We start from the raw sequence: 21,822 nt of genomic DNA, 5'->3' as shown, positions 1-21,822 counted from the left end.
GGCCTATTATGTGAGCGAACTTGAGGCCCTACACCAATTTTCCACAGTGGATTGTGAAGTTCTGGAATTGATTCATAAGAAATGACTCGCTTTTATTCCTATCTTTCCTCATGGCACACTGACCTCAGTTTCTGTAAATGTATCATATGTATGTAATGTGCATGTGTGCATGCAGTGATGGATCCAGGGGGGAGCGCACCAGGGGAGTGCACCAAGTGCACGCCCCCCTTTATTTTTTGCCAAAACAAAAGAAATAAAAAGAAAAAAATGGGGAGGGGTGCGTGCGCCCCCCCTCTTTATTTCGTAAAGGCACCCCCTCTTTATGGAATTCCTGGATCCACCCCTGGCATGTGACTTGATAACATAAACCATTTAGTTAGGACTTCAGTTAGGACATTACATCTGAAAGTTCTTATTTACATCACCTTAGCACATGCAAATTTGGACACAAAGTATTTTCAGGAAGCCGAGTAAAGATGGCAACGCTTGCTAATTTGTAATTCTGTAACATTAGTGCTTGCCAGATGTACAGATATATAACAAGATGTTGATGTCATAATTCAATATTGATGGCAAGACTACCTACATATAATTATTGACATGATGGAAAGAATGAAGGTACAGTGCAATCCCATTGTAACAAAGTCCTCGGGACCAGCAGTTTTCTTTCGATATATTGAAATTTCGTAATAATGGAACAAATAAACAGTAGAAAATATAGCATGGATAATAGTGGGGCCTGAATTTTTACTTCGTTGTAACCCGAATTTTGTTATAGCCTTGTTTGTTATAATGGGAGTGCACTGTATTGGAAAGGTATGAACTGTGTAATATTTTGATCCTTTTTGCAATTATCAATTGAAAATGTTGAAAGCATGATATATCATGCCTTTTTACCTTTGAAGAGAAAGATTTTGTCTTACATTGTATTTCCCCACTTTTTGTTTGTTTGTTTAAGATTACAGCACCATCGTCAGTTCTGTTACGACAGCTGGGGGTGGGATAACAAATTCAAGCCTTTATTGGAAATTTTCAAAAGGCATCTTTGGAAAACATACTTCAGATGAATTTGACAGTTCTTCCAAATTCCGTACCAGAGTATCACCTCAACGACCCAAACATCCTGTCTCACGAGTCAAGTCTCAAACTTGGAAGTCTTCACCATCAGTTGCTCAACATGATCTACGAATTGGCAGCTCGCCACCACCAGCTCAGGTCGTCATAGTTTCGACTAAACGGTCTGGCTCTTCCTTTGTTGGAGAACTCTTCAATTCCAATCCACAAATATTCTACTTGTTTGAACCTTTATGCTGCATTACATTTGATGTTTTATACCATCGTCTCTCATGGAAGAATGTCGTGAAGGAATCCTTGAATATCTGGAACCATATATTGCGATGCAATTATTCTACCTCATATCCAAAACCAACCAAGTGGGTTCAAACTGAAAGATTTAACATGTGTGGTAAGAGTAATGCCTTGAGCAGATCCAGCTCGCTGTGCAAAAGACATAGTGTTCCTCCAGAGAAAGTTGGCTATGTCATATCTCAGTTGTGCTTAGATCATTCATTCGCCGTGTTCAAAACAATCAGGGTTATGGATATAAAAGAGCTGCAAAGCTTCTTTGAGGATCCAACTCTTAATATGAAAATTCTTCATCTAATACGAGACCCGCGGGCGGTGATGAATTCCCGATGGAAACTGGAGGAAGAAAATGTTGATCTCATACTAAGAAAGGGCAAAGACGCAGATGAAATTCTAGATTTGTGTCAGCACATGGCACGAAATTTAAAATATCGTGACAATCCTCCCTCGTGGCTAAAAGGGAAATACATTATGGTTCGATTTGAGGACATTGCCAGAAACCCAGTGGAAGAGACGAAACGTATTTACTCTGCGCTCGGACTTCCCATTCACCGAGATGTGATGGATTGGATCGAGCAAAATACAAACCAAACTCCCGAGGAGGCGAACCCATTTACCCGCCAGAGAAACACTCCAGCGGTGATAACAGCATGGAAACACAGCATTCCAACAGCAATGAAAAAAGATGTCGAGAAAAAGTGTAGACATGTTATGAGGAAATTGGCATATGATATTTTGTGATCTGATAAGAGAGTGAGACAAATGTCTGGATCTGAGATGACTGCGTATCACTGTTATCATTATAGTGTGCTAGTGCAGTTAGTGTCATTGATACAATCAATATCATGACCATTAGCTATAGTAAAAAACTTCTGTAGGACTTAATACATCAATAAATTCAAATTATATAATGCGCAAACAGCAACATTTTTGGTTATCATTCTCTAATTATGCCGTTTGGCAGACTTTTTGTCCATATTAATATCAATCTTTGTCAAAGCACTGTTATTAGTGTGCAATGTGCATAAATATGAGACAGGATATGGTCTAAATGAATGTAATAATGACCCCAGTGGCTACTTTGGTGCAAAGAGACCATTGTATCCTAATTTTATTTCATTTCAGTGATATGTTTCAACTTAGGGGCATATGTCCACTTAGTCCACTTGGGGGCATATTTTAGGGTTTGCTGCTGGAGTTCATCTGTTTGGTTTTCCATTTTAGCTCTTTGTGACATGCCGTTGACAAACTTCATTATTACATTTAGATGGAATAATTGAATGGCTTTCAAAGTTATGAAATGTGATTGAACCATCCCATCTTTAATAGTATGCTTCAAAAAATGAAACAATTTGGTTGATTAAATGTAAGCGTGATAAAGTTATGGCATGACACTAACTTGTTGTTCACAAAATAACCAAGTTCGCTCTCTCACAAAAATCCTAGCACAGTGAATTAAAACTTTTCCATTATTTTGTAATTGTACGCTGTGAGATAATAGAAATTTAGACAAGAATTAACTGTTCATTAGCGATCCAAAGGGAATAATACATGAGATCCTGTTACATGTGCACATTTCAGACTTTAAAGCTGATGTGACCACAGTAAACATGATAAAATTGAAAATAAGAGACCTACAAGTGTATAAGAAATTCATGGATGGAAGTGGAGGGCATGCTTCTTTTCATTGTTTATTGTATTGCAGAAGCTTAAACAGAAACTGATAGCATGGTTGCTTTACTACATTGGATATAAAATTGTCAGTGATAAGATTAAAAAAAAAAAAAGGTTGGTAGAAATATAATAGTTGGTGTTGCACACTGCCCACCTTGCCTATCTGTGCAATCCTACAATTATACTCTAGATGACTTTTTTTTTTTAAATTGTGAATAAAAAACAAACTATGTTACCTTTCAGGAGATAATAATTTGAATTAACTTGATGTTTCATATTGCCAGACTATGATAGTCAATTTTTCTGATACTGGATGATGTCACTAATAATTCAGCTAATTTGCTGGACAATATTTTACAAATGATTTTGTAAATACATTCCCGAGTGTCATTTTAGCAGACACTAGTGATCATTCTCCAATTTTGTCAATATGAAATGTATGATTAAGCCACAATAATCTGAAATATATCTGAAAGTGACAAATATTCCTGACATGTACTTCCAGTGTCCCTTGCAAAATACACTGTATGTACTACACAACTTTACATCAAAATCATCACATCATGCCTGCCAAATTTCTTCTAAATTGGTTACACACTGGAGAATTTCTGTGTGCAAGGCTTTTTTCCTCATTTGGATGCCATAATGCACTGTTAACATGGGACTCAATGCCCTTTTGTTACTCTTGCAAATTTGTCATGCACATCTTTCCATCATAATCATGAGTGCCAAATTTCTTTTGAATTATTTACAAATTGGAGAATTTCAATCTGCAAGGCTTTACGCTAATTTTGGAGGCATAATGCGCAATTACCATGTCAATGCAATTTTCGTTAACATATTCTTATTAATTTGTTCTGCACATCTCTGCATCAAGTACAAGTGTGCAAAATTTTATTTCATCACTGAAATAGCGAAGAAGTTCCATCTCCAAGGCTTTTTTCCCCTGATTTTGGGGCCATAATGCAGTGTTTCCATGGCAATGCATTTTCCAGTACTCTTTAGAAATGTGTCTTTTACAACTTTTACATCAGCTTTTTCATGTGTGCCAATTTTCTGTTGAATTATTGAAAAACTGGAGAAGCAGTTTGATTCACAACCACGTCTTACCTGATATTGAGGACCATAATGTGCTGTTACCATGGCAGTGGACTATCTGCTGTTTAAAGAAAAAAAATGTGTTTTGCAAATTTTGTTCGAATCGCTCAAAAACGGGAGAAGTGGTTTGAGACTTGTTCAACCCACAAATTTTGTACAAGATTATGTAGAAAAATGCTGTTGTACAAATGTAGTGACAACTCATTTCTTTACACTGACAAATGCTGACTTTGGTGCAAATTCCTTCTTTCATAAAGAAAGAAAACTGCCGGTCTTAAGACTTCGTTATAATGGTAGTTGCCTGTGCCGATTTATCGCTTACATCACTTATTCCAAATCAGATGAAAATTGCTCAGGTTATTCCAATTCAATAATGCGGGTCAAAGGAAGAAATCAGCAATTACTGTACAAGTGTAACGCCCATTATCTATTATTCTTTTTCCCCCAAAATTTAAGAGAAGTGTGTGTTTAACTTGCTGTGTTTTTGGAAAAGTGCAATTACAATGTACTTATTAACAGTTCGGGTTACCAGTGGGACATTCCATGTTTTCTGCTGTTGCTGAATTTATACATACATGTACACGATGTACATGTCACTGTAGTCATTGTAGTCACTGTAGTTGTAGTGGAGTACTGGATGAGTGGAATGTAGTGACCCAAGAAAAAGAAGATAGCCACTCTTTACTTTCAATAACAAAGAGATAAATGGCCTTTTCTCGGTCTTTTCCTTAGATCTCAGTAAACCTTTTGACTCTAGAATTATCTTACAAAGCCTTATGGTCAAAGTGGATCATTACAATGGTCCAAATAGCTGTCTAAGTAGGTGGAAAGAACATGTTCATAATATCATTAAATCTGATATGACAGTGAAATGTGGAGTTCCCCAAGGATTTACACATGGTCCTATATTTTGTTGTTTTTGGTACACATTACCATTTACAATGTTTCGGATTCCTTGCAATTGATGTCTGCAGGTGATATCAGTGTGTCTATAAAAGGAAAAAGATATCATCTAAAAAAAAACAAAAAAACAAAAAACAAAAACTTAACAATGAATTCACCAAACTTGACTGGTTAAATTTTAATGAACTTGTTCTTGATGCAAATAAAACAAATAATATGTTTTTTTTTTAACAAAAATGCATATACATGTTAATGAAATCAAGATTAAAAATAATGATTTACATGTTTATAATTACCAGGACCCCGTTTACAATGCGGCCGAGCCCACCTTCATTTCAGTGTAAACGCGCAAAAGGCCAAATGCAGGGCCAAAATTGGCCGCGCATTTGGCCACGCTCTGGAGGTGGTCTCGGCTGCAGCCGAGCCCGGCCTTTTCTCAGTGTGAACGCAAACTGGGCCAAATGCGCGGCCAATTTTAGTCTGGCATCCAGACCCTCTGCCCGTACTATTTCGCTATTCAGGATATTAACCCCCTCAACATCGAAAACTAGTATAGTTTAAAGTGGTTTTGTCCTGCAAAGGATTTGCAGGACAAAAGGACAAATGGATTCGCCTGAACGACGACGTCGCCACGGAATCCAGTTGGCAAAGGGTCTGAAAACCAGACTATACCAAATTGCGTTTGTTTCAGTGCCGTATATATGGCACTGGTTTGTTTACAAGCAGAGCGCCACTACGACAAAATATTGAAAGGTTTGAATTAAAAGCGCGGCCGTGCCCGGCAGTGTAAACAGACAAAATTGCGGGGCTCGGCCGCGACTCGGCCCAGCCCCCGCACTGTAAACGGGGTCCAGGTTCGTGCGAATAAGTTGCTGGATTTAACAAATTTTATTGAGATGAACATATTGGTGTTGTATGCAACCAAAGGGGGGAAAAGATCGGAATATTCAATGTACTATACCTATTAAAGAAAAACAAAACATAACAAAACAAAACAAATCTACCTCATTTGAATTATGCAACAGCTTGGGCAAACTCAGGTATGACTAATGTCAAGTTACGTTTACCTCAGTAGAAAATATGGTCTGTATTATTTATCACAGTGATTTAATTGCACACACAACGCATATATTTTTTCAAACTCTCATTCTGAAATGTTGTAATTGACTGATATTCATGAACTTATGTTTTTAGAAATGCTGCCACAACTTTTGATCAACTGTTATCATTGAATGATAACAGGAGGTACGATATGACAAAAGATAATTTTTTACTTCTGAATGCCAGAACCTTGTCATCATACAATTCTGTATTTTGCTATGGGCCCAAAATTTGAAATAGCGTTCTGACTGAAATAAGACAGAGTTCATTGTTAAATGTACATATATTTAAAAAGAAAGCAAAGTTTTATTTCATAAATCAATATACTGAAATTGCATGTTATATCATATTTTCCTAATCACTTGTCAATGTGTGCATGTGCAAATCTATATTTTATATTGTGATAAAATCAATAAAAATGTTTGTAAGGGGACAAGCTTCTTTATGAGGCATAGCTTTATAGCCCATCTGTCTCCGAAAATTTAAAATGTAATTGTTATTTTGTAATGTTGTATTTTTACTGTTATTCTTTTCTAATCATTTTTTGATCATCACTCTTATGGGCATTCCAGCCGTTTTAAACTGTAATTTTTTTCTATGTTTTTAACGGAAATAAGTACCTACCTACCTACCTGGTCTTGCTTAAAGATATATTGTTTGCTTTGTATTTGTAGTTTGTTTTGTACTGAAAGCATTGAATAAACTGAACTAGTGGCTACGCTTTGTAGTATAAATACCAGAGTTTTCCATAACAGTTTTTAAATTATTGCAGTATTGTTGGTGCACAAGCCGTCCTACGAGGCTTCATGTATGTGATGAATGAGCAGTGTCTTCCTGTAACTCATATTGAGATGGCAGTGATGTTCTGTCTGAGGTAGTGTACAACACAGATGCTTGTATCCTTCATACTACAACAGCTCCAGATTAATCCTGTGCCCCGTTTTATCAGGCTGCCCCATAGACTTACCGTTGAAATCAACTATATAATCAATTTTAACTCTTCATAAAACAGGGCCCTGGTCTACTTTGTTTGAGTTGATTATCCCCATAAAACTTGACTGCGTTATCCTTCAAAGACTAAGTGTCAAGATGAAAATAATGATGAGAATATGAGAATAAAACCTTTGAGCATTGTAAGGCTTTGTTTTGGCACTGAAGACTTTTTTTGTGCCCCCCCATCACACTATCACACTGCTGTCTCTCCACCATTTTGAGATACAATGTAACAATTACAAAGTAAATTACATGCAATTTTAAATGTCATTTTTACAGTCAGTAACTAACTAGTTCACATTAATCCTAATAACATTCATGCTGTACGATTCCCTTCCCCCTCCCTCTCTCTGTCCTTCGCCCATTTCTCTCCATCCCCCTCTCCTTTATTTTTCTCTTTCTGGGTTGGATGACAAGTTTCTCTTCAACCCCTCCCCACAAACACTACATGCATATATCCATCATCTGTTGTATAAGCAGTGACTGATAATGACTAAAAACGCTGGCACACCCATGGGAGCAAATAATTGCTAATTTCTGATTTAAAAAAACAACAAACAAACAAAAACAACAACAACAACAAACGCAAACAGAGGGAAACTGATCAAAAATGAATATATCCCGAAGTTGAATTATCCTTCGGGTTTATGTCAGGTTTAAGTGTGTGCATGTGTGTCACACACACACTGCCATAGCTCCTAACGACATGAGCATTGAGAATTAAGGGTTTCTGGGATGAACACTGCACTAGGGCTTTCTAAAGCTCAGTCGGTAGAGCACCGGGCTAGCATTCTGGAAGTCTCAGGTGGGAATCCCGATGGAATCCCATTTTCTTTGCTCATTTTTCCACTAATGAAACCCTTACTAAATAAGTGAAATTAATGTCTCAAAATTACTGTCTACGTATCTTTATATACTTTATTTTGGGGCTGTAACATTTAGATATAATGAAAGAAACTTTTTGGTCCCAAGGAATTCATTACAAAGGGGATCGCCTGTATAACCCCAGTGATTTATTGATGTTCCCTCTTCATCTAACTATGGGTACATCTTGTGGAATTTGTATCCATAACTTCACTCTGAATGAATAAGTAAATTGTTTCATCCTTTTCCCTCTCCTCTCCCATCCATTTCTGACAATGGACCAAAAGTGATCATTAATTTAGAAGTGATTTATTGTCTATTTCTTATCTTTCCAATAATGGTTTTATATGCATCAGACACTCCTCACTAGTCCTGGCTGAAAAATTGCAGCTTCGCCAAAGCAGTGACCTTTGCATTCTATCTATCACTACCCTGTTATTTCATCCAAATTGCACTGTAGTAACTTATTTTTAATCCAAACATTTACATCAGCACTTGAATTTATAGCCCATACGTTATGACTGGTAAATTATCATTGTTATGATCTTTTTTCTTGTTTGAGGGAGGGGGTGAACTACAGGGACGACTTTAGACCTTTCATTGCAATCATTTCATGCCAACAATCGCCTATTTCTATCATTCCTACAGAGTTAAAGGAAATTGGATATTTTCACATGAAATTATGGCTCGAAAATTATACTGCTAGTCAAATTCTGGAATATGTGACCTAGAGGGATATTTCCTAAAATCTGATCACAGCAGCTAAACCTAATGTAGCATACCTGGGACAGAACATCAAGTAAATCCATCAAATATCCCCCCTCCCCCCCCCCCCCAACAACACACAAACACTCACATGAAACAAAAACAAACAGAAACTTAAAGAGATTACAAGGTAACTGAGGCATACAAATGTACAGTATAAGCACACAAATAGGCAACCCAAAAACACAATGCCTCTGTCACATTTTCTGGGTGGCAGCATCTATAATGAAATACTTGTTACAACAAAGAAAAAATTCAGGTCCCAAAATCATTGTCAATATATCTTGATATACTTTATTTGATTGGTTAAAACAAAATTTTAATATGAAAGGAAACTGACAGTCCTGAGGACTTTGGTATAACAAGGAGTTGCCTGAACTGTTAAAGTGGATTTTTTGTGGTGTTGAAAGTTTCGTGCAACCAGAAACTTGCGTGAAAATAAAAGTACACAAATATTTTTGCTTGCAATATGTTCCAGTAGTTGATGTCTTGATTCAGTGGAATTAAAAACATGCGCAACTCTTCTTGCCTGGCCGAGCACGAAAAATTAGGCATGCAAAAATATCCACTTTTACAGTATTATGTGCACTGAGTACTCACAACTGGACCCCATGGAGATAAGCTAGTGCACCTGAATAATCGATGGGCTATCTAGCCAGCTTGTCAGATAGAGTATGAAAACAAACATAGGCAAACATCTATTTTCTTTTATTTTGTTCAAATAATAAACATCCCACATGCTCAGAAAGTGAGAAGGGAAACATGTTATTGTGACATTCTTTGAATTCAAAGGTAGGCCTATATCTTTTTTTATAAGTAATGCTCAGCATATGTTCAAATCTTGAACATATCTGTTGCTTTGCTTTTTAGGCTCATGTGAAGTGAATGACATTATTTGACAAGGCTGTGCATGGGCAATAAACTTTAATTCAGATGAGGGTCTTCCTGATCAATGATATCTTTTGTCAACATTCTCAAAACTGAAAAACTGTTTCTCTCTTTGTTAATTAAACTTCAAACTCTTCTTACATGTTAAACATATCTCTTTCACAGTATGTTTCTTCATCTCGTTTGGCAAAGGGGATGTTATCATTCGTTCATTTTTCTTGTGTGGATACGTAGGCGGACCACTCTACCGGGTTAGCACCCTGCTCTTTGCGATGAATGAATGGAGGGAGATCTTTTATATGCGAGTTACTGTAAAAGTGGATATTTTCGCGTGACTAATTTTTCGCGCTTGGTCGGGCATAAAGAGTTTCGCGTGTTTTTAATTCCGCGGAATCAAGACATCACGCACAGGAACATATGGCAAGCAAAAATATTTGCGTGCTTTTGTTTTCGCGCTAGTTTGTGGTTGCGCAAAATGCGCGAAAATTTCAACATCGCGAAAATTTCCACTTTTACAGTATGACAAACACAAGCACATCTTCAATTTTATGTTTTATCCAAGGGACAGAGTGTTATGCATCTTTGAATACTAGAGAAGATTGTTATGACTACACACAACATTGCTCAACCAGACTTGGGTTGGAACCCAAGCCATTTGGATTTGGAGTTAGATGCACTACAGACTATAAAGTCAAATCAACACCCTTACAGTACATTAAATTCAGTGTCCTTTAGGTTGTCATATGTTATGGTTGGATAGGTATGAATGGCATCACTACCCTAGTCTGCAAACATATCAAGGAAAGTAAGGAAGAGCACAGAAATTTAGCATGACTTTCACAGATTTGTCATCTTGTTACGTAGTGATTATTATATAGACAAATCCATCTTATTCAGTTTAAATTTATTTCAAGAAGAGAGTTGAATACCCTCTTCGTTTTACAACAGGTCACCCTCCTATAAATCTAAAAATTTACTCTGACAGAACAAAGAGACTTTCATTCTCTCTGTTCTTCATTTATCAGTAACCCAATCATTGGTTGTTCCTTTGGTAATTATGTGGTCATCGCTTCTCTCCCATTTCGCTCACCAAATCCAAACTACTGAGAAGATGAAAGACACATCCTCCCTCATCTATTTCCGAGAAACCCTGTAAAACGCCACTCCTCTTGCAGTCATAACAACTGTAATTGACGGGTAGTTTTAGCCAATCATAAGCTCTATTCTCCATGCGCTTGAGTAGAAGGTTCTTCCAGAGTTTGGATACACTTTAGAAGAATGAAAGGAGTTCGGATTCAACATCCACCATGGGAGCATGCGACTTTCGGATTGCTCTCTGATATTGTGAAGGTGACTTGCATTTGTAAACTTTTGGAGTCTTGAGTTGAAACTCTAAACTCAAGAAAAAAGCTACTCCAAAAGACAAATCCAGTCTCCGAGACTTATGTTTCTCTTGCATCTACTTACACATGATATTATCTGGACTTGGTACCTCTACATCAAACAATAAACATACCGATCCCGAGTAGCGACACTGCTACAAAACAAAATCCTGCAGCCTACAAATTTCTTGTTAACTAGCTCCTGTGGGATCCAGCCTCGGGGAGTTTCCTGTCAATTTCCACGGCCCTGACTCTGTGGCAATGCATGTACAGTTCAAGGAGGATGCTGACTCTTAGGCATGATATCAACACCTAAAGCAGAGAATGATGATGGAGATGGGAAGATATCATCTCTACAAGAAGAACTTTCTCCTGCTGGTGTCCATTTCATGTCTCTGTATAAAGATAAAAGAGAAAAATGCATTGCTTAAACATAGCTCAGGTCAGTGAAATGGGTGATTGTTATTTGCACTGTCATGATTGAACAAGTGAATTAACAAAGTGTAATGAATAATATATCCTTGCACATGCTGAAAAAAAATAATGAAACGTAAGAATAAGACGGGAAGTAGGTCAAATTCATAGTAAAAAGGGAAAATGCAAAAAAGGGCGAAAGAGGAATAAAAACAGGAACAAATCTAGTGTAAATGAAGGATTGCAAAAAAAGGTGGTAGAGATGTGTAAAACATGAAGATTTACTTGCCTTTACCACTGAAGATGGTATGATAGGGTACAAGGTATTTCTAGTAAACATTTTCTCATCTAGTAAAATCACATAATGATACAATTTCAAGGATACTTTTTCTGAGTTAACTAAACCCAGGCAAAAGAACTTTTTTCAGTAGCAAGAGTCATATATTATGTACTAAAAGCATTTTCATACACATTTTCACATTCATGAAATTATGAGCAAATCGCTTTAATTTCCAAGTAAAGACGACACTAAATACTCCTTTTATCAACCCACTTTCCAAACAAGAGGATCTAGCATTCAAACAATCTGATAGCAGAAAACTCTGCAGTTTAAAATCTCAAGTGGCATCAACACATCAAAAGGGACAATATCTAAAGCAAATGCCAGTGATGCAAAAGGAGATACACCGTGACCTACTCACCTTGTGTACCCACTCGTATTCACCAAACTTTGAGTCGAAAGTTCCCTTCTGGACAGACCTCGGCTTGAGCGTGAACCTTGGACCCAACTCCTGCAACCCTGCCTTCTTGTTGTTCTTGAAAACATACCTGTTACAGAAGTCAAATTCACCAGGTTTATTGTTCACATGACCGTTCAGTATTCTACCAAAGCCTCAATATACAATGCTATATGCTAAACAGACCCATTCTTCATTATAATCATAGCATGAATAATCGTCTCAACAGTACAAGCATGTAAGCAGTTTCTACTTAATCACAAAATAATTACATATTGCAAAATAATGAACTGCCCAATGTCTGCATTCACTGAGCCTCACTGGGTATTTTCAACCTACTTTGAATAATTTACCATTATTTCACTACCTGTACTCACAATAACTTTGTAAAGCCAAAGAATTGGCGATACACTGCATGAACAAACAAATGTGTGGTAGCCAAGAACACACCATGCAAGCAGGAACTTTACTAACCTGTGATGCCTGAAGAATATATAGTCTCTCTGGTTGTGGAAAGTCACAACCCGTCGCCCCACAAAGTTTGGATCGTGTGGAAAGAGAGATGCTATCTGACGGCCAATGGTGTGGCCAAGGCGAGTGTTGAAATTGTTGAGGATCAACTCCGGTTTGTGATCGCTGGTCTTTCCACATCTCTGTATGAGTAAAAGCGTGGAGTTCAATGAAGCAGAATTAATGATATGTAATGACTTCTGCTACAGGAACACTGATTAACCCATACATATTGATAATAGATGCAATACATTACTAGTTTATGCAAATATTGCAACCCAAATCCTTCAAATCCTAAGGTACTTGGAATACTGTATACATCATATATTTTGAGAATTGAGACATGTATGACAGTTTTGTGAATGGGGGAATCGGGATTGAAAACTATAGTGACACAATGAAAACTTACGTATGGCTTCTTTGCACGCCAAAATTTAGCATGTTTCCACCTTGGTTACAATACAATGCATTTCTGTAATGGGATCATTTCTCAAGTTGTTATCTTTAGTTGACTCCTAAAACTCAAAACAAATAAAACAACAGAAAATATATTATGTATACCAAAACAATACAAGCATAACCACCTCCACCACGTAATGCTTACACTGCAACTGTAATTCAAGTATGCTCTATGATCACATAACAGTCACAATTGAACTCCAATATCAAAACAGCACAACTAACACCAAATTTGAGCAAATTTATAGTCCATCATATACCTTTATGTCTTGTCTGAGTTTCACGTTTGACATCTTGAAGTGTGTAGTTGGACCTTCTGGTAAATGGCTCATGACCAGTCCATCTGAACAAATATGTATTAAGGAAAAAACATGACTTTGAAACTACTTATCTTTATAATCAAACATGTTTTTCACTGGCTACAAAACAACACAAAATTTGTAACATGCAGAAATTTTCCAGCTAATCATGAATTGCAATTTAAGTTTTCACAATTTCCTCTTAAACGTGTTGAACATTCACATAAAAATTGCATGTTGTCAATATGAGCCACTAATACAAAATGCACTTTATGCACCAAGAACTCTAACATATGGATATTGTAAAGTTAGAACCTTTTGTCAAGCAGCAAGTTAAGTATAAATGGTGACTTATCAGTAGTGCAAAAAGGGTTGCTGCTGTCAAGTGGATGTCAGAAAAAGACATATTCATTAGTGTCAAGTCGCAGTAACCTAGTAATGATGACTTTCGGGGGAAAGAATATTGCAGCTTAAAAGATGTCAACCCAAAATGCCCTTTACATGATATTTTTCACATACAAACTAATGATACTCATGAGATGATGAAATATTACTCCCCCCCCCCCCCCCCCCCCCAGTTTGGGCTCTCTTTCTTTTTCTCTCTCATGTATGTTGTGCACGATTAAAACCTAAGACAACAAAAGCGTGCTTGAAGTTATTACAATGTACTCCCATTACAACAAAAGTCTCGTTACGGCAAAATAAGAATTTATGTCTCAGAATTATTGTCTATGTATACTTTACAGTTCGACTATAACAAAATTTTGATATAACGAAAGAAAACTGCCGGCCCCTTGGACTTCAATATAACAGGAGCTGCCTGTAATTGCATATTGGGACAAACTGCTAAGAGAGCAGACCCAACGTAGGCCTTGGTTACATATACTGCCATGTGACAAGGATACTGGGCTTTCCCCTGTCATCATTGATGACCAAGAGGTCTGTGAAGTCATTCTCCTGGGCCTTCTTGATGATCCTCTTCAGAGGCAGGTGTCTCCGGTGGTGCACCTGTGAGTCTGGTATACAGCTACTCAGCTCTTTGCACAGCCTCCTTGTTCTCTGATATTTGGCAAAGTGAAAGACAAGGTTGAACTTTCAAAAGTATGCTAACAATTGTAGTTGAATGATGTATCAAAATTCTTTGATTAGCAGCAAGAGATAATCTTTCACACATTTTGAAAGCAGCATGACTTATTTCTGGAATTTCTATTTGTGATTGCCTCCCAGTCCTTGTTCAGGCATGCTCCTTGATATTTGCAATAATAATGATAATGATGATTATAACAATACTGATTTTAATAATAGTAATAGTAGTTGCAGTAATAAAAGCATTAGATGAAAATTAAATAATAGCACAAAAAGTACAATGGAAGGATAATTATCATAATAGTAACCCTAAAGATAATACAATATAAATATTGATACTAATTTTAGCAATAATGACTGATAATGCACTCAACATGCAGTGCCATATTTGGTCAAACCTGCCTTAGCGGCTGGCTGTCATTAACAGCCACATGCTGTATACAGCCACTAAAAACACCCCCCACCCCCCAAGAGAAAAGCCATGTTGACAAACCTGTCTACAGTCTACCACCTGTCTGTAACAGACATTTTTTCATCTTGCTTAGGTGGCCACTATAAACAGGTTTGACTGTAGTTCACTAGCCATGAATGTACCTCTGCAAAAAAAAGAAAAAAAAAAGTGCAGGTGAAAGAGCAAGAGCTGAAAATAAATGCAAGTCCTGCACGACTTCTATCTTACCCATGCTGCCTTGTCTGATGTTGTGATGAGGACTTTGGGTGTTGTTTCTCTGTTGAAGTATGGTGCCATCTCATCTGTTGTCTCATCGTATGACACCTTGTGATCAGAAGTTTATAAATTGTCAGAAAAATGTGCATAAGAAGAAATTGATTAGGCATCACAATTTAAATTCATGGCCTTGATATCAACGGACATCTCAGATATATGTTTAAACTCTAGGTAGGAGACCGAAAATTTTACACATTTTAGTGTATGGTAATGTCATCAATGCTTGCTTTAGAAAATGAAATGAAAAAGAAAGGACCAAATCAGTCTAAATACTTACCAACTTTATTTGTCACAAGAATTGACTTCTGCATTACAGCATGAGAGTTAAAACCAATTTACATACAGAGTATTGACATTGTGATAGCATCAAATTTGCAGTACTCTGAAAACTCAGGAACATTACATTTTGTGTACATGTTTTTGTTTTCCCAGAATCCACAAACATCACACAAAAACAAATCACATAAAGAATCCAAAACATTGAAGGAAGATGGTCTCGTGTTAAGCAACATTTCTTTGCTGTCAGTCTGGAGTTCACAGTTTTAAGTTTATACATTTTAAAGTAAATACAACAATAGCAGAAGCGATCAAATGGTAAGTAATCTACTTGTGAGTTACTTTGCACTGGGGACAGGTGATATCTACAATTTCTTTAACGTTTCAGCATGCAATAAACTAAAAGAAAGTTATCAGTGATTGAATTGAGCAAATCATCTTTTACAATGTACGTCAGACTTGGGGAACTGCAATACATGTATGGCATCAGTGTGCAACACAGTGTAACTCATCAAAACTGTACTTAAAACACTCTACAGCGTATCTCTACTCATGAGGTATCGATAATAAATATGCTCTCCACTGTACATCCTTCAGCTAGCATTATTTAGTACAACAGGCAGTATAGTAGTAGAAGTGCAAGGTCCTATATATATATGTAGGTAATACAAAATAAGTGAAGCACTCATTGACATAACAGACACATGCCTATTAAAAATGTTGATATCATTTCAGGTTCCCATGGAAAACTATGGTTGAAGACCCATCAACAATTGAACTTCAACTACTCTTAGAAGCAATATCCCTGTTTTACTTGCATGAACTCACAAACAGAGCTTATCAACATGTGTGTAAATGCACCCCCCCCCCCCACAAACACACATACAAACACAGTGAAGAGCATAAACAGTGTTCACAACAGATTTGAATTCTTTTTATCTCCAAAACTTTTAAATGGAAGAAAGCATTTCCTTGCTGAGTGCAAGTTTTGCTTTTCTGATCTATTACATCCACAATATTATGCAATTGCTTCAGGAGGTGTGCAATGCTCACTCTGCCTGTTTATACTGTCTCTTAGTACTGATTAATGTTCACATCTTGGGATAAAGCTGACATTTTACTTCTTACCATTCTGTAGAATTAAGCCTTACCTCCTGATCTTGAGGATCTACCATGGTTTCATCAAAGACCCTCATGTTCTCTATGGTCTTTGGAACTTGCTTCGGTTTGGCCTGTACAATAAAAACAAACATAAGTATGACATACTGTATACAACCATTAGTCTATATATTGAAGTAAAAGAGAAACAAAAACACTGGTAAAAGGATTTGCTTAGTTTTTCCTTTCAACAGTTTATATCATTCCTCAATATTGTCTTACAATTTGTCAGAAACTAATTTAGGGCACCAGTTAAAGGAGAATAATTATTTCTTACTATTGACACAGATTCATGACTATAGACTAACACAGAACTTATCAGATACTACAGTGCACTCTTGTTCTGATAAACACGGTTACACGTATAGCAAAATTCTGGGTACAGTGTATAACAAATTCAAAATTAAGGCAACAACATTATCCACTCTAGATATTTCTTATTGATTTCTTAGATTATAACAAAATTTTGATATAACAAAAGAAAAACACCAGTCCCAAGAACTTTGTTATATCGGGAGTCCACAGTAGTAATACAAGGGTCACTAGTTGCCAATTGTCTCCAGCATTCATATTGTGTCTTACCTTGTCACCTGCCATTTCTTCTTCCTTCTTTCTCTTCTTTTTTTCCTTCAGCTTTTCCTGTTAGGGAAAGAACATATAAATGAACAGAAATTATCAATGACTGAAACACAAGAATTCATACAAGAAATATTCTCGAAATTTACTTATTTATTTCAAGCAAAGCACTTGAATACAATGACGTAAAAATGACTTGTGTGTTTGTGGGGGGGGGGGGGGAGGGGGCAGAGAGTTTATAAAAGGCTTCTAGGGGTTATTTTGATGGCTTCCCTTCCAAAAGCCTGTGATAGGGGGTCAACATCCTAACCCATTTCCATCCTTTATTAAGGGGTTATCTCTAAGAATCTGGAACAGGCATATATATGTGTATGGTTGACGGCCTGAATGGGGAGGGGGGGGGGGCAATGTTCAGATGATTAAATCTATCTACATAGCCCTTTTCTTCTTGTGATGAATACGTACAGTCCACCATCTGGTGTATATTCATACTGTCTGGCAGATCTGGCAGTGTCCCCCTTCTAGTGGAGCTGAAATTTTTACATCTGTACATTTGACGAGTTCCATATAGCCTTATGGAATCGGGGACTATCTGAATGACTTCTGGTACAGTAGTGTTCTCCCAAAGGGTACTTGAAGCTAATGATCCACAGAATGTCCTCAATTTGATGTTGTTACAGCAATACATCACTATCATCTTGAGCTGAGCTTTGGCTTTCTTGAAGAGATGGTCAACAAAGTTGATGCAACATTAATGTCACTCTACTTGTCTGGTACTGTGTTAGTGAAAATTGCCACGCTGCAAAATTTTGTTTGTGCATTTTGCGCAACCAGAAACTACTGCGAAAATAAAAGCACATTAATATTTTTGCTTGCTATATGTTTCAGTAATTGATGTCTTGATTCCGCGGGATAAAAAAATAATCAAACCCACCTTACTCGACTGAGTGTGAAAATTTACTCACTCGAAAATATCCACTTTTACAATGATAGCCTCCTATGATGAAGCGGGTGTATTGGCACTGAACCATTTCCACTTCCTGCATGGGAGTCCCAAACCCTGCTTATATTCCAGGATGGGGTGAACTTATGCTACTTAAAAGTAGTATGCAGCATTTTGGTCTTTTTAGGACAAGGCCTGATGTTTTGTTGCAGGAATGCACTCGTGTTCCTTGCTTTCTTGGTGACAACTTTTTCTGTGATGGGTCCATTTCTTTTTGATCTTGAGATGTATGCCACAGCTGCACAAGATATCATATTTTTCTTAAGATGGATACCATATGGATGCTGTAAAAACTAAAACCACTCAACATGACAGCTTTCCTCCTTCATGATGGTGAGGAGTTGGCAATCAAGGGGTTTGAATAACATAGGCTAGTCCGACATCTGTCCCATTCTTGCATTTGCAGTTCATGCAACATCAATAAACGGCTTCAAAACAGAATTGAAATTATCAATGGGTTACTATTTAAGGGCAAATAGCCCCTTCACCCTAGCCGCACTACATTGGTACACTAGGTGTCACTACCAAGACGGATGCAGCGCTTCAGTAAGAGCAGGGCATCTTGAGTTTGCTCTGAGTCAGCCTCCGAGTCGATCCTAGATAAATTTAATTATAATGCATGCTGCAGCTGCATGCATTCATCACTGTACAGTGAAAAACCTGAAGGTGCAGTTGCCTTTAGATTGTGTAGTAAAATTTGTTGCTCTTCTCTCAACATTTTCCACATCATGTGTAGCACGCCGCCATCGTAGGGCTTGCATTCCAAACAGCATGCCACATGCCACACTCAGTAAAATGCAGATCTTAATTTCAAACTAACCTTCTAGAGTCTAACAAGTTGTCTAGTTCTAGTTAATCTAGAAACCATCACGTGGGCACTAAGCGAACTTAGAAATTTAATCTGTTTCACCAATCTATTAAAATTTAGATTAAACTTTTAGATTTAGAAACTGGTGAAGTGCTAAGCCTAAGTCAGTCCGGGAAACCCGCTCATGAGGACCGCCCCCGCGTACGAGGATGGTCCCTCCTCATGAGGACCTCCCCCCGCCTCATGAGGCCCCCCGGGGAACGCCTCATGAGGCCCCCCATTCACTTCTTATTCATCTCACATCTGACGTATAAATTGTCGCAACTTTGCACGGTGATTTTTTGTTACACACACATGTCCACTAACCATGATGAAAAGAAGAAAAAATCCTGTCTGTTTTTTTTTTTTTTAAATCGAGTTTTAATCACCCGATGCAGAGCGCCCATCAAAACACGGGCGCCAGCGCGTTCGCACAATGCAAGACTGCCGCACCTAGCGGCCTGATCCGACTAAATATTTTCGATGCTTTTTTCTGCGGCTCTCACCTCTCCGCGCACGAATCAGCCTCGTGAAGCTGAAGTCTGACATCTTTTTACACAAATTCGTAACGAGAAAAATTAAATCAGTACTAACCTGATCTTGTCCATATATTCCAAATTACTATTCCACACTGATAGAGTAGGTGGGTAGATGACATACTCCAGTTTGTTAGCAAAATAATCACTTTGTAGGTATGACGAGTTCACTTTCTTCGTCAATTCCGCCCACGATTCCGCCGCCCGCTTACCGTTTGGGCGCTTTCTCTGGAATCATCCCGCGACGCGACGTACGTCGCATCACATCACGCATCCAGCACATACCAGTCTGGTACTTAGTATGTGCTGGATGCGTGATGTGATGCGACGTACGTCGCGTCGCGGGATGATTCCAGAAAAAGCGCCCAAACGGCGGCATCGTGGGCGGAATTGACGAAGAAAGTGAACTCGTCATACCTACAAAATGATTATTTTGCTAACAAACTGGAGTATGTCATCTACCCACCTACTCTATCAGTGTGGAATAGTAATTTGGAATATATGGACAAGATCAGGTTAGTACTGATTTAATTTTTCTCGTTACGAATTTGTGTAAAAAGATGTCAGACTTCAGCTTCACGAGGCTGATTCGTGCGCGGAGAGGTGAGAGCCGCAGAAAAAAGCATCGAAAATATTTAGTCGGATCAGGCCGCTAGGTGCGGCAGTCTTGCATTGTGCGAACGCGCTGGCGCCCGTGTTTTGATGGGCGCTCTGCATCGGGTGATTAAAACTCGATTAAAAAAAAAAAAACAGACAGGATTTTTTCTTCTTTTCATCATGGATAGTGGACATGTGTGTGTAACAAAAAATCACCGTGCAAAGTTGCGACAATTTATACGTCAGATGTGAGATGAATAAGAAGTGAATGGGGGGCCTCATGAGGCGTTCCCCGGGGGGCCTCATGAGCGGGTTTCCCGGACTGAAGTGCTTCACTCCTTCACTTCAGTTTCACTAAGTGAAGCCCAGGCAGTGAAGGACATCTGGCGATCTTCTACTGAGGAAAGAGCTAATGTGGTCACATCTCAGCCACATCCTTTATCTACTCTTAACTACCCGGTACACAAGACACAAGAGTGACATTGATTGACATCGAGGCATTGATTACGATCACACACAGCAAATGCAGTGTATGGGACTTCAATGACAATGCCATGAATGGCGAGCTGAGAGAAGACGTGCAACCATATCAGCATTTATAGGCCTAACGTTAGAAATAGAAGTTCTACTCACCTTCCGTTTCTCTATCTGCATCTTCCTAAACATTTCTTGACGCTTTTGTTTATTCTTTACATGAGCCAATGTTCTTTGTGGCATCTGGGGACACTCATCTTCTTTTCCGGCCTCCATTTTCGCTCTTCTAGCACGCACATGTGCTCAATCGATACTCGTTTGATAATCGATAATCGTACATCTGAATCGATCTTGTTGTTGCGCAACAACTCCGAACAATCCAACTTTGGAGGGCTACTACTAGTATTTCATAATTGTCAGCTATGAAGAGCACAATGTCGAGTGTGAGGAAAGAAGAACTCTTCTTCATTCCATTGGTACCCCCATAACCATGTTCCATAACCTTGAACATGGCCACCTGTCCAATAACTTGATCACTCTCACAAAGGCCAACCCACACAGTCCATTTTTCTCTGTTCATATTCAACATAGCTTGCAGTGACAGACCATAATGACCACATATTGATTATGAAGAGAAAAATGGATAATGGGTTAGGGTTTGTGGGAGTGACCAAATTATAGACAACGTGCCATGTTGAAAGTTTTTGACCATAAATGGTTAAAAGAAACCCTTAACACAAACTTGCAGTTGTGCAGGCTGGCCTGTTCATCTGCATGAGCACTTTCAATGACAGATTATCATCCATTCAGTGAGACATTCATTGTGTCTTCAGTTTTTTGACCATAAATGGTTAAAAGAAACCCTTAACACAAACTTGCAGTTGTGCAGGCTGGCCTGTTCATCTGCATGAGCACTTTCAATGACAGATATCATCCATTCAGTGAGACATTCATTGTGTCTTCAGGATAACACTCAAACTTGGAAATAGTGCAATTTGTTGTCTTAAAAATTTATGTGCTGTCATGCATGACATTCATCAACATAATTAGGTATCGATGGAAAGAGGAAGAGTTCTCCATTCCTCACAAC

At 38.0% G+C, this 21,822-nt stretch overlaps 2 protein-coding genes across 2 annotated transcripts; one reads left to right on the top strand and one right to left on the bottom strand.

Annotated features, from left to right (window-relative positions):
• Nucleotides 1-958: 958 nt before the first annotated feature.
• Nucleotides 959-2,106, top strand: LOC139722623 (carbohydrate sulfotransferase 1-like; the record flags this gene model as incomplete). The annotated part of the gene is made up of 1 exon (XM_071633923.1): nt 959-2,106. A coding segment is annotated over one exon (1,148 nt), but the record flags the coding sequence as incomplete, so codon positions are not given.
• Nucleotides 2,107-11,231: 9,125 nt separating this feature from the next.
• LOC139722555 (ribosome production factor 1-like) lies at nt 11,232-21,031 on the bottom strand. Its single transcript, XM_071633843.1, has 9 exons — nt 20,892-21,031; nt 17,282-17,338; nt 16,693-16,773; nt 15,218-15,313; nt 14,358-14,511; nt 13,414-13,496; nt 12,659-12,837; nt 12,149-12,275; nt 11,232-11,428 (listed from the first exon to the last, which is right to left on the bottom strand). The coding sequence occupies exons 1-9, from the start codon at nt 21,006-21,008 to the stop codon at nt 11,387-11,389; spliced, it is 936 nt and encodes a 311-aa protein (XP_071489944.1). The 5' UTR covers nt 21,009-21,031; the 3' UTR covers nt 11,232-11,386.
• Nucleotides 21,032-21,822: the final 791 nt, after the last annotated feature.

This window comes from Diadema antillarum, unplaced genomic scaffold (genome assembly GCF_040938485.1).
Source record: "Diadema antillarum isolate AM-2024a unplaced genomic scaffold, OU_Dant_1.0 scf00000167, whole genome shotgun sequence".
Classification (NCBI taxonomy): domain Eukaryota; kingdom Metazoa; phylum Echinodermata; class Echinoidea; order Diadematoida; family Diadematidae; genus Diadema; species Diadema antillarum.
The sequence above is the reverse complement of the archived record's forward strand: the minus strand, read 5'-3'. Positions and strand labels throughout refer to the sequence as shown.

Coding starts and splice junctions, on each gene's coding strand:
- LOC139722555 (XM_071633843.1), bottom strand. CDS start 21,008: ATGGAGGCCGGAAAAGAAGATGAGTGTCCCCAGATGCCACAAAGAACA. Junction 17,339..20,891: donor TGCAGATAGAGAAACGGAAG/GTGAGTAGAACT, acceptor TTTCCCTAACAG/GAAAAGCTGAAGGAAAAAAA. Junction 11,429..12,148: donor AATACGAGTGGGTACACAAG/GTGAGTAGGTCA, acceptor ATCTTTATACAG/AGACATGAAATGGACACCAG.